The sequence below is a fragment of the Azolla caroliniana genome, unplaced genomic scaffold (assembly GCF_043228905.1).
Source record: "Azolla caroliniana isolate FFs.n. ecotype wild unplaced genomic scaffold, voAzoCaro1.0.p SCAF_9, whole genome shotgun sequence".
Taxonomy (NCBI): Eukaryota; Viridiplantae; Streptophyta; class Polypodiopsida; order Salviniales; family Salviniaceae; genus Azolla; species Azolla caroliniana.
This window is the reverse complement of record NW_028230444.1, coordinates 892,979-905,985: the sequence shown is the minus strand read 5'-3', so window position 1 is coordinate 905,985 and position 13,007 is coordinate 892,979. Positions and strand designations below refer to the sequence as shown.

Below are 13,007 nucleotides of genomic sequence, written 5' to 3'. Positions count from 1 at the left end.
ATAGGAGTAAGTCATTGATACAACCATGAGCCCCTTCCTTTGAGAACCTGTTACTACCCTCTCAATAATACACAAGTCAGATACTTAATCACTAAGTACCCTATCAAGGAAGATTGTGGTTGGAGGACTGGATTATTACTTAATCACTAATAATTAGTAAATAACTTAATTATAAGACTTAATCTACTCCGATTGACTATATTGAGATAACTCTTTGTTGTTAGATCGGCCACAACTGATCGACTTACACAGTTAAGTGACAAAAAACATAGTTAAACGAAAGACGCAATCGGACACAAAGTTCCCCAACCAAAATTACTAGATTAACCTTAATGTACTTAGAGACCAATGATTTTTACAATGCCCTATGCCCCTTTTTATAGGCGGCATGGGAAGCTTACGTCAAGAAAATACAATATACCGTTCGGCAAGAATAGAAACTCAAAAGGGTTAAAACTACCTAATATTTATACTCAGCATTATTTATTCTCGACGATTATCTTCATTCGACTATACTTTTCCGGTTCCACATTTGTCCAACTACTCTCCCTATTATACTTTTCGACTATACAAACCATACGGCCTTTGGGCAACTTCGTACGTCGAGTTGACCTGCATGGCTAACAGAACCCTTTTCCAATGGGTCCACAATAATAACTAAATGAATGAATACTCATCTCCTCCACACACACACACACACACACACACACACACACACAGAGTCACACAGAGAGTGAGCTAACGGCTCTATTGCCACGTCATCACCCCCCGGGAATTTGAAAGCGAGAAAACGGGCGGCAAAAGACGAATCGAAACTTTTGTCTGCTCTCTCATCCCTTTCCTCCTTTCTTCCCCCGAAACCCTAATTTTCTCTGCTACACAGAGCAGAATCCATCGCCGTCGCTCTATCCTTCGCCTCCCCCGCCTCTGCATCTCTCTGATACGACAGATGCGGAAACCTTAGCAGGCGCGCCTTCTTCTGTAATTTCGTTTGAACGTCGAACGATCGCTTCATCTGCACTTTTATCCACTTTCTGCTTTGCATACGAAGCCCTTGCCATCGCCCTACCTCACTCGCCATAGCTGGGTGTTTATCACCGTCCCAACGTCCTAAATAAACAGGTATGTTATTCTGTCAGTTCTCTTTAACTAGATCGTCTGTTTGTTATGTAATGTAGCATATTGGAAAATGGCGTTTGAATTCGTCCATTTTCTCAGTATTTGTTGAAAATTTCTCAGAATTAAACGTCGCAGGCAACTTCCTTCTGCGTTTTTATTTAATTTGCTCTCACTTGCCCAGGATTTGATTTCACCTTACTAAAGTTTAGCCATTTAGTCTATATCTTTACTAAATCTGTACAACCCTATATCTTTACTAAATCTGTACAACCTGTTGTTGATTTCTTTATGTATTTCCTCTTCTGCAGAATATTAAATTTTCTGCCTACAGTTCATTCATAAGGAGGTATCGCCAAGACACTTTCAAAGACGTCTACAACTTCTTCAGTAGTAGTTTTCGAAGAGACATAAAAGCCTACCTTTCCCTCTTGCAGTCTGCCTGAGTGCGATCGTCTTTTCTTTCTACATTTCATTCAAAAGAAATTTCACTAAGGCATAATTAAAAACCTCTACAACTTTTTGATAAAGGCATAAAAACCTATATTTTCCTCTCTGATTCCGTGTTTGTGTGTCTCTACGAACTATGAACCTATTTCTTCGCTTTAAATGACATGGGATGCAAGAAGACACAGGCTTTAATGGGAACTGCAACTCTGACAAGATCTCAGAGCCGGAAAACTAGGTCTGAGAGCAACGTAGAAACCATCACTAGAAGTGGATTATCTTCACCGCTCGACATATTAGATGGAAACAATCTCAATTCTTCATCTAGAAGAAGACACATTTTTAAACCACCGCCAGTAGTATCTTCCAAATTGGCTGATAAAGAAAATGCCCCTCCTCTCCTTGTAAACTCGGGTGATGAAAGAAGTGGCTATGGAGAAGCTCAGAAGACTCCCTCTCTTGCAAAAGTTGTCAAGAAAAGGAAGCAAGCCGAGAGGGGTAATACCACTGTGAATTCAAAGGAACTTAGCTCAACTAGTGTGGAAAGTGGAAGCATTGAAAATCCTGTCAATATGAACGAGCATAATTCTCAGTTAGCTGCAGGTTCTTCAGCTGATTTGTCTGAAGAAAACGAAAGGCTTCACAATGCAAGTAAAAGGCAAGTAACTTTATCAACAAAGTGTGATCCTATCAGGAAGGGAATACAAAACCTTTCATCGTGTGAGAAAGATGATGATCGTGTAAAAGAGAAGTACAAACAGGCAGATGAAACTTCACTTTCGACGGCAAGTTGTCTCTCGCTGGTATCTTTTGGGTGCCCTTACATATTTTATTTTCTGTTTAAGGCCTTCTTACCATTTGTTTGTTTTGTGTCTGGCTTAGCCGCTTGGCACTAAGTACTAGCACAAGAAATAATGTCGTTACAAAACAATGAATGCCATGACAAATGGATAAAGGATATGGAATCAGATGGTAGATTTCTTCTTATGTTTGTTCTACTTCATATTCTTGCAGCTGCAGAGAGATTATGATAAACTCTACAAGAAGTACCAGAAACTTAAGGTACAGAGCATTCAATATCTCCTCATAGTTTTTTACAGGTAATTGAATGGAATGGTTGATTGACGGATTGTCGTTTGCTGTTTTGCCAGGCTAAGAAATTTGATGAAGTGGAAGCTCTCTATGAGGACCAAAAATCTCACATGTGTAAATTTGTTCAAGGTAGATCTATCTTGTACCAATTCTGAGATCCATATCTTATATATTATTTGAAGAATTTTAAGTGCTGGACGTTGGATCACTCTTATTCTCACCAAGAGAAGGATTACACATCCACCGTTAGGGATAAATTAAACTGACTGTATCATCCATATATAGCATTGATACGTACACTAATAAGAGCAAACGGAGAGGGTCAAAATAAGGTGTCACGAGACATTTTACTCTGTCCTTTTTCTTATGAATAATATGTTTCATGGGATCTCTTTATCTACTATATAAATTTATGTTTCTTGATCAAGCACAAACGTAAGCGTATAGCAGTTAATCTGCGATGCACTACACCTCATGTCCAAAAACGTCCAGTCTTTTTTGATGTGAAGTATCGAGTTAGTCTAACAAGGTTTTGTTTACCCATGTTTAGCAACCGAAGCCTTATTGGAATACCATAAAGGAGAAATCACCTCTTTAAAGAGACAATTGCAGGAGGCTAAACACTTGGACATTTTGGAAAGGTTGTATGGTTACCTTCCTCCCCATGTTTATTCTTTATTTTATGATTTGAATTTGTATATGACGTTGATTTCTTATCATTCTATGTGGTTGTTGTTAAGGAAGCTATCGGTAATTTGTCTTTTGTAGATTTAAAGTTCTGGAGGAAGACAACTTGAAGTATAGAAACCATCTTGTCGAGGAGCAGTCTAAAAGTGAGTGGAATACGAATGATCATACATACAAACATACAAACATACATGGATACATACACACATAAATATATATATATATATATATATTATATATCTGTGATTAGTGTACGTTTATATGATTTGTTTTGTTGCAGATATAGAGTTGAGGAAAGAAAACAAAAGGCTTCAATCACTGCTGTTAGAACATGTCGCTGAGAAACCGAGATCTCTACCAACTGAGGCAGTGGTGCCATCATCAAGTAACCATACAAATCCAAAAACGGGTAGGTAACTAAAGAGAGAGAGATTTGCTTTTCTTAGCCGCCAAACTTGCCCATAAGATCAAGTAAGCTATGAGAACAATAAGTAAAATGAGTCTGATTAAACTATTAGAACAGTAAACAAAGTGAAATGAAATGATTAGACTATGAGACTAATGAGCAAAGTAAAAATGAAATGACCATGACTAGAGCAACATTTGGAGAGTTTTTGAGTCTCCAATTAAGATTGTCATATTAATCTAAGCTGATCTCATAGCAGAATATTGAACTTAGATGTAATGGTGGAAACCTCCAATCCAAAGAAGAGTGAAATAAATGTCTGTGTGCAGATTCAGATGGTTTCACATCTACTGGTCACTCAAAGCTAGTCCAACAGTTACTGGAGAATGTGCTAGGCCTCCAGCTTCGTTGCTCCAGCGATGGAGCCGATATTCAACTCCATTTCCAACACAATCCAACAGGTATAAATATATCGATGTAAATAAAACATGTCTATATTGAAAGAGTTTATCATGTGGCACAGTGGATGTCTATTGCCAATCTTCTGGGTATCTTCTTGATTGGTCCACATGTGGGATTTTCTTTCTTTTCTGTTGTAGGTTTTGCTTTCATTCTAAAAACTGTCCATGATTCGGAGATGGCTGACCTTGTTGGAGGAGGAGAGTTGATCTACGAAAATGTATCATTAGGGGTCTGTCAAAAAGCTATAAATTGGATTAAGGAGAAGGAGGTGATATTTGGGATGGACCAATCACAACTAATTTTTAAGAAATTGATCCGTTTTTTCAACCGAGGATTGATCAATGGATGATATGATTGATCATATCTAAGATCATTCATAAATTTGTGTATTTGTGGCAGGGGAATCATTGGATATGATAGGGTAATAAAAATGCATGTTGCCATCCATCCTCAGTGCAGATTCTGAACCTTTTGTACCCAACAAGTATTTTCTTTAATGCTGATTGATGGAACACTTTTCTATGTTGGAGTCATTGTATATTATATAGATAGGTGAATTCATTCCCTGAAAAACTTTTAATGAATGAATATAAACTTCAATGTAACTTTAGGTAATAAATAATGACACGCTTTGAGCCCAGCACTCTGCATGTATATTAATAATAACGCATAGAGGAGATTGATTTATTTTCCTGCCTCATCAAACTGTGTTGATGCACGAACAGAGGTTAGGTTTTAATGGTCACTCATATCCTCTCTCTTATATTGATGTTCGATCTTACAGAGTGGAAACTAGCAATGTGTTTATATACTATTTAATTGTGAATGATACATAATTGTTACTGGTTCATACAGGAACTATTAATATATTGATCAAAACATGAAGTTTCCCAAGAAAAGAATCTGTGGTTGTAGATAGAAAAAATGGAAAATTATATGCGAAAGTCATTCCATGAGTGCCCTAGTTTGACATATTTGGTCAACCTGAGTTTGAATCAGCATGGGCTGGACAGTATGAAAGCTACAGAATGTGCAGAAAAGCTGTTTGTTCAATGTTGAGGTTATTGTAACAGAACACGAGGTGAGCGAGGCCGCACTGGAGTTTTAGATGGACTTACCCTGCAGAAAACGTACTCTTAGAACATGCCACCTCACAGAGACAAAAGCAACTGTTATAAGAATAAAACAGCTATACCTCAAAGGAAGTGAACCTAAAATTGCACCACTGCAGCTTAGAGCTGCCATTGCACTTCCAGCCTGCAATGTGAAAAATAAATGTGCAATATACAAAAAGAGAATAATGTAAAAGTGCAGCGTTCAGAACTGATAGATGCATTTTGATAAGATTACACTGCTTTCTTCACGAAATGTCCCTCGATAAATATGCAATATGCAATATGCAATTATGAGCAAAACAAGGATAAATATTAGCATTTTTGCAAAATGGAAATGGTAATTATCTCATGTTCACTGGCACTTACAACTGGCTATAAATATTATTATCCTTTCAGTATTTCAGTGTTGTGCAAATGTCTACGATTTATTGGGGTTCTTTGGAAGTACAGACATGACTCATTCAGGATTGTTCTAATTGTTTTCCTGACACCTATAACCAGAGGAGGTCACAAATTGAATATCAGAAAAATGTCAGTGTTGCGTATGCATTGGCTGAAATCTGAGCAAACTTAAAAATAGTGTGCAGCAGGCACTTAATCTATCCATTTCAGGGTGTATTTGTACAAGGAAGCAGACAATGCCTTCTGAGCATCTTCTTTGCCTGCTATTTCCAAGCTATTTTATAACTGCAGGACTTGTCTTTGCAGTCGTCCAGTCTTATGACACTTGGAAACAATTTGCAGTCACTTTCATGAATTCATAGTGGTATTGAGACTTGTATCTTCTTGCTGTATAGTACTAACTCAACACCTTTTATAAAAAAGAAAACATTGTTAATCAAGAAATTTCTTCAAGGCTTCGGGGCTTATTGTTTAACCTAACGTTTGGATGAATAAAAAGAAATCCTTGCAGTGCTGCACACTGATTATTTCCATTCCAAATATGGGACCGCTGTTTCATCAGTGTTCATCATTTTCATGCTTCTGCCTCGTTTGTCAGTAAAATCCAAAACGTAACATGGTAAATGAATGACCACCTAGAAAAACATTTAGTTTGGGGCTTGCCTCTGCACTCTTAAGATTACTATTGTAGATCCCAAAACTGCATTACATCTGTACAATGCATGCAAACAAATTGTCTATCCTCATAGCATTTGTTCAAGAGTCTTCACTGTGACCTATTCAAATGTTCAGCTTACTGATGAGACCCCTTATAGCTTATTGCAACAATGTAATTTACTCACCCTCACAAATTCTACAAAAGCAATTCGGGTTGAATGGCGGTAGTCCCCCAACAATCTTAATCTTGCTACCTGAAAATACGTACACCAATTTATAAAATATCATGTTTAGGGATTCCATAGGAAAGCTTTAAATAGAAACCAAATCAAACATACCTCCCCACATACTGTCTCAAAGAATAGCTTGATGTCAGCTTGTGCCACCTACATCGAAAACTCAAAACAGGTTACTCACAATCAGTTCAATATATTCTCTGATCCTGAGAAACGTTCTTAATTTACATAATGACATGATAAATGCAATTCTACGCATGCATAGTCAGGAATTCAGATGTCGAGACTAAATTTCTACATCAGGTTCATTACAGATTTGAGGATTCAACTAAGTCACAAGGTTAGGGACAAGATGCATCTTAAATAACTAAATTGCAACGTTTACTCAACCAGATTTTGTAGTATATGTGATTGTTTTCTAGAAAGATGGCATTTTACCTTTTTATCTATATTTGTGCAATAAACTGTTCTTGCGCACATTTCACGTTCATTTTCTGACTGCAGATTAAACTGATTTCGGTTAATGTTTCTCAGGTTTCTACAAGAAGCTTGATTGTCTGGCAGTAAAATAAAATAATAGATGACGCCAAACTTTACCCGTGGAAGAAAAGTTGGATTCACTGGAAGAATAGCTGTTTTAGAAGGCAATACTCTGAGGGGATAGAATCCCAACATAGTTCCAGAAAGGCCTAATGATGCCCTTGCTCCCTCTGTAACGTGTCAACATTAAAAAAATACAACAAAAAGAGCTAGTCTAAACTTAACTCAAGCTACCCTGATTCATTTACTTTCGGTCTCTCACCTTCGTCTGTGAACTCCACAAATGCAAATCTGAGTACAGAGTTTGGATCCCCACAGACTCTACAATCTACAACCTGTCATAACAAAAACACAACAATATTCGAACTAAACTTTTATAACAAGTGTGCTGTCATTGAAAATAAGTATACCACCCACCTGGCCACAAGAGAGAAAAAGAGATGCTAATTGTTCCTCTGTGATCTATGAAAGAAACAGGAACATATTTGTTAGTTCCTTTAATGGTCATAATGCCTTGTTTGATTTATTTGGGTTGCTTAAATGCCTATATTAAAAGAGTCTAACCTGGTGATCAATATCTGAAACATAGACTGTCCTCCTGACGCATTCTTCCAATTGTGCCTTGCTCATTCTGCTATTTGACCTCTTTCGCCCCACGTTACAGTTGTTCTTTTTCTAATACATCAAGAACATTCAAACAGAGTGGAATGGTTAGGAATACATGACGTTGTTCCCAGAGTTTCATGCACCTGATCTGGTGCAAGTGCAGGACATTAGAAATAATAGATTGGAAAATTGTATAGAACACAGCTAGTTGCAAATATGTCATTTTCTGTCAAACACTGGTAAGTACAACAACGTTAATATGCCAAAAATATGCACATGATGGATCATACAAATCCTTCAGAAGAATCGAAATGCAAACGAGAATGCACTGAGAGTCGCCGATAATCTTTGAGGAAACTACCTTTCGAATGGGAATGCAGTCGTAATCACAATAACATTAAAATGCTGACAAATGTTCACATGTTTGACGACACATAATCTTTAACCCATCGAAATGCACGTTAGCATCATACACGTACATTCAGCATATATGGCATGCCAATGAATTGCCATGTTAGCATCACGCACATACATTCAGCCTATGTGAAAAATGCCAATCCTTTGAGAAATTTACCTTTCGATTGCTGGAATGTACTGTCGAGTTCGACTCAGAAACTGTGGAGGAAGAAGGAACAAATTCTTCGGCAAGAGGATTGAGTTTTGAGAGGAGATCTTCCAATTCACGCATACTATCCTTATTGAACTGCTTCTGGAGATCTCCATTTGATCTACACTCAGATGTTTCAACTCCATTACCTGAGGTTATTGTTGGTTCTTCAGCTGCTCGAGTTTCTCCATTTTCTAAAGTTATTGTTTGGCCACTGATTACACCCATGCTTTCACGGTTTAACAAACCAGAAAGTGACGTCTTGGAGGTTTCTGATTGGCCATTATTTATGCCTCGGTTTTCACCATTTAAGTTTCCATTGGTGTAGATGTATTCATCATCACCACTATATGTTGTAGCTCTGATTTGACCATTGTGTTCTAAAGTATCAGCTGGACCTTTCTTCTGTTGTAAGTTCGGATTCTGATCTAGGTCAAATTCTTTATTTTCTTGCTGGAGAAGATGACTATGGCTATGGAGATTATGAAGAAGTAAAGTATCATGTTCCTGCAAATGGAACAAGATCTGATTCAGTAAAGGATTGGTACATGCAAGATATCATTCTTATTTGATGGTTGTTTTCTGAAGCATCAGTTGGAGTTCTCTTCTGTCCTACATTCATTATCTGATCTAGCTATACAACTTGCTGATTCTACAGCGTACATTCTTGCTGAATAATGGAGCTCATATGAGTATAGTTAACGATCGCGGTTATGAAGATTAAGACCAATGAAAATGACCATTACCTGCTCATTCTGTTGCTTCTGCTCCAATGGATCTTGACCTGATTCACCAGGATTATCCTTGTTTTCTTGAACACGATTTCCTGGGTATTTCTTTTTCTCTACACTCAGTTTCTGATCTAGATCAATATGGTGGTTCTTAATCGTATTTTCTTTCTGGAGAGGATGAATATTGGTATTGTTATGGCTATGAAGATCGTGAGGAAGGAAACGGTCCTTTACCTTTGATGGATCGAGATCTGATTCATACGAACCATCATAATTCCACTGAGCAGCGGCTGAATCCGTCTTCTTATTTATGTTCTGATTCCGCTCCAAGTCCAAATGATCTTTCTTCAGCATATTTTCTTGCTGAAGAAGCTGAATATTGCTATCGTTATGAAGATTGTTTTCTTGGAGAAGAACAGAATTGCTATGGCTATGGAGATGATGAAGAAGGAACCGATCCTTCACCTGATGCTGTCCCAATGGATCAGGATCTGATAATTCATCTTGATGGTGAGAGAATTTACGAGGCAATGCAGGTATTAAATTCAAAGCAAAATCTTCCGCAGAGCTTTCCACAACCGCCATTAAATTAATCTAACTCTAAGAATAAATAAAAAATAGACGTAAACGAAAGTGTATAATTATAGCTAGAGGATTGAATTTCACAGACAGGGAAGAGGAGCTAGATGGTATCAGGGAGAGAGAAATTGAATATCTCTGCATCAATCGCCATAGCCAGAGAACTTGGTATCAGAGAGAGAGAGAGAGAGAGAGAGAGAGAGAGAAAACAAAAGATGGAGAATATGTAATTAGAAAAAAGAATGAACGATGTATTTTCCTTCTTTCTTTTCTGTCCTTTTTTTTTGTTCCTTTTTCTTTCCTTCTTCTTTTTTCGTTTTGCCTGGATGAGCGAAGGAAGGAAGGAGAAAACGAAGAAAACGGCGGGGGGGGGGGGGGGAGCTAGATCGAGGAATGTGCATGGATCGCCATAGCCAGAGAGCTTGGGAACGTAAATTTGTATGATATATGTAATATGACACAGACACAGACACAGACACAGACACAGAGAGAGAGAGAGAGAGAAAGAGAGAAGTGAGAGCAGTAGAAGTATTCTTTATTAACAATGATGCCCTTTCATTCATTCATTTCTGATTCTTCCTTCCTTCCTCCTCCTCCTTCGCTGACGTGGCGCTGACATGGCGCTCACGTGGCATCGCGCACGCCCCTGTATTTTTAGGCACACGTAGTGATGCCTACGTAAGCACGTATCCTATTTTGGGGGCGGGGGAGGAGGGGGCTATTTCGGGTAATTTCGCAAAACTTTCCGGCTATTTTTGGTATTACATTAAAAAAAGAGAACATTCCTCCGGCCGAGTCTCGTCTGAAGAAGAAGAAGAAGAAGAAGAAGAAGAAGAAGAAGCCCATTCTCTTTTTCTTCTTCTTTCTCCGAAGTTCTTCTACTTCATCTCCGATTTGTTCTCCAACTTTTTATTATTACTTTCTTTCGTGGCCTCCTCCGACCCTTTCACTTTATTAGAGTCTCCACGGCCCAATTGCTAGAATTGCTTCTCTCCTTTAATAATCACGATTAAAAATTTAAAATCATTCCCAGTTTCCAAAAAAAAACCATTCTTAGTTCTTCATCACACATCTGAACTACCTTCATTTTGTAAACTTGATGGCCAACGTTTGCGTCAATAATCTTCGTTCCATTTACTTCGTTTCTTTTTCCCTTCCACTAATCAATCGTATTCGTTAGCTTCAAACTGCGACTTTGCTCGATTTTCACATGGCCCATTGACTATTTGCTATATTCGATTATTGAAAGAAAATTTATGAGTATGCTATGGACATGGATTGTCTTTTATAATGTGCATTATTTTTACATCCAAGTATTCAAGATGGACAAGTGCGCTCACTAGTCATGTACAATGGCATGGATGTAGGCTAGGTGATGGGCCATTTCTGGAATTAAAAGGTTCAATGTGTTGACACTTTTCTTTTCTTTTCTTCTTTTCATGATCATATTTCAAAGAAGTTTATTCCATAGAGAACAATCTTCACGACGCATGTCATACCCACACAAAAAAATATCTAAAACAACCGTCTCAGATAAACTCTCTACTTAATATCTTAAAGTAATGTTTCTCAACTAAATAAGCGATGTCTTCATTTTTTGGGGAAAACAAATAACTTGCTTTTGGGTTTCTTGTTGCCCATCGTAAAGTTGTAAGGGTGAGCACGGGACCAATGATGGAGGGGGAGACTAGAGACTGGGCGGGTGTTGGTTACTAACAAATTTTAGAATTTTATGGAGAAGAGCTTGATATGGAGAAAGAAAGACACACAGTTAGAGCAAGAGTTTGTGGGCTTGACTCTAATGAGGTTGAAGGATGAGGGTGGTTGGTTTTCAAGGCTATTTTAGTGTGGATTCATGCCATAATTCATAAGTGTGCATGGGTTTTTTTTCTCTCTTTTTGTCATGAACTTGTACTTCTTATATTTGGTTTACTTCTATTTGCCTAATGCCTTGTTCACATGCTTAGAGATACAACTTTCGCCAACGACATTGTTGCATGTCAAACTAGTCTATTGGCTTAAGCAACAGGATGTTGTACTTTAAGTCAGGGGTATACTGCCATCTAAAAATAGAGGTTACCAATCCTATTATTGTTTGTACACTTGTATCAATTTCAACATACTCCAATTTCATGTAGCATATGTCCAACAATGCATAGACCCAAATCCTTGAATCTTGAACTATGAAGAAACAACTAGATGTTTTTAGTGTTGCCTATGATATTGTTATTTATAATGCAATAGTATATATTTGAAACCCATATTGTGGAAAGTAAGTGAACAAAACCGCTCACTCAATTGCCATAACAAAGTATTATATGCACCTAAAGGCTAAACCCTTGAAAGTTAACCTTTGAGAAAACTAGCTCCTTTTTAGAATTTCCTTAAAATGGCATTGCCTTTTATAAGGTAATGTTATCTATTTCAAGCCTAAGTTGCGGAAAGTGAGAGAGTAAAACCACTTACTTGATTGTCATAAAAAGTGTTATCGTCTCACACTCTCAAGCACATGGGTTGTGCCCTTTCTCACAATGTTTAAAAACTTTCAAAAATATTGAAAGTTGACTTGTTCTACTCTCAACATCATATAAAAACTGTGTTCGTTTTATAAGGCGATGCTACCATTCTCAATTATAGCATATCAACTCATCGATTGCAAGAGCTAGGAGCTGAACCCTTCTTTGGATATGGCACAAACTTGTTATGTGATACTAAATGCTTTAAACGTTCGTATACATAGGGGTGGGTTCATTAATGCTCCCTTATTTGGCCACGCAATTTAATATTTGAAAGGTCAACTTGCTTTCATGTTGTATTATTTTAAGGCATATGTCATCGTTTTCAACCTCAAGGTTGTGCAAAGTGAAATTATTTGTACGCCCATTGTTTAGGGGCAAATTATTAGTGTGAATCATTTTAAAAAACTTTGTACAAACACTAACATCATCATTAGAGGTTCTAATATAATTTGACTCCCTGTTTTTTCTATTGCTTTTATATGGCAATACAACAATACTCTATCCTATGGTAATATAATTTATAAAGTAGTTTTGTATGTGATTCCAAACAAAAAAATGAGAGGACATATTTTCGACCAACTGCAAATTCAAACCAATTGTTATTCACAACCTTAAGATTGCACGACACATACGTTCTACTGAAATATCTATAAACAATTTTTGAGATATACTTGGTGAGTGTTTGAAGTTTATTTTATGATACATTAGGTGAATGTTTTTTCTATAGTTGTTTATTTGCGCCCAAAGCTTCAATTTACTTTTGGAGGCCCTTGATGTAGCCTTATCATCTAGAATTTTTCTAGTT

General features: G+C 37.3%; 2 protein-coding genes across 3 annotated transcripts; one reads left to right on the top strand and one right to left on the bottom strand.

Annotated features, from left to right (window-relative positions):
• The first annotated feature begins 948 nt into the window (after window positions 1-948).
• TTN9 (titan9) lies at window positions 949-4,737 on the top strand. Its single transcript, XM_087325153.1, has 9 exons — window positions 949-1,122; window positions 1,428-2,366; window positions 2,578-2,625; window positions 2,715-2,784; window positions 3,206-3,296; window positions 3,424-3,488; window positions 3,623-3,751; window positions 4,078-4,209; window positions 4,348-4,737. Exons 2-9 carry the CDS (start codon window positions 1,731-1,733, stop codon window positions 4,557-4,559), a joined length of 1,383 nt encoding a protein of 460 aa, XP_087181279.1. The 5' UTR covers window positions 949-1,122; window positions 1,428-1,730; the 3' UTR covers window positions 4,560-4,737.
• Window positions 4,738-4,960: 223 nt separating this feature from the next.
• LOC147859722 (uncharacterized) lies at window positions 4,961-9,692 on the bottom strand. 2 transcript variants are annotated; one of them, XM_087324607.1, is made up of 11 exons: window positions 9,120-9,692; window positions 8,341-8,880; window positions 7,725-7,835; window positions 7,578-7,622; window positions 7,423-7,495; window positions 7,218-7,330; window positions 7,059-7,130; window positions 6,723-6,770; window positions 6,570-6,638; window positions 5,406-5,467; window positions 4,961-5,329 (listed from the first exon to the last, which is right to left on the bottom strand). In XM_087324607.1, exons 1-11 carry the CDS (start codon window positions 9,687-9,689, stop codon window positions 5,272-5,274), a joined length of 1,761 nt encoding a protein of 586 aa, XP_087180733.1. In that variant the 5' UTR covers window positions 9,690-9,692; the 3' UTR covers window positions 4,961-5,271. The 2 variants fall into 2 exon arrangements, with proteins under 2 accessions (XP_087180733.1, XP_087180734.1); XM_087324608.1 differs by having other exon boundaries at window positions 4,968-5,329; window positions 7,059-7,118.
• Between the last annotated feature and the right edge of the window lie 3,315 nt (window positions 9,693-13,007).

What these genes read in the sequence shown, in the direction of transcription:
- TTN9 (XM_087325153.1), top strand. Translation starts at nt 1,731, where the DNA reads ATGGGATGCAAGAAGACACAGGCTTTAATGGGAACTGCAACTCTGACA. An exon ending in CACTTGGACATTTTGGAAAG is followed by an intron (nt 3,297 to 3,423) that starts GTTGTATGGTTA and finishes TGTCTTTTGTAG; the next exon opens with ATTTAAAGTTCTGGAGGAAG. An exon ending in TGTCGAGGAGCAGTCTAAAA is followed by an intron (nt 3,489 to 3,622) that starts GTGAGTGGAATA and finishes GTTTTGTTGCAG; the next exon opens with ATATAGAGTTGAGGAAAGAA.
- LOC147859722 (XM_087324607.1), bottom strand. Translation starts at nt 9,689, where the DNA reads ATGGCGGTTGTGGAAAGCTCTGCGGAAGATTTTGCTTTGAATTTAATA. An exon ending in TACATTCCAGCAATCGAAAG is followed by an intron (nt 7,836 to 8,340) that starts GTAAATTTCTCA and finishes TTGATGTATTAG; the next exon opens with AAAAAGAACAACTGTAACGT. An exon ending in TTTCAGATATTGATCACCAG is followed by an intron (nt 7,623 to 7,724) that starts GTTAGACTCTTT and finishes TTTCTTTCATAG; the next exon opens with ATCACAGAGGAACAATTAGC.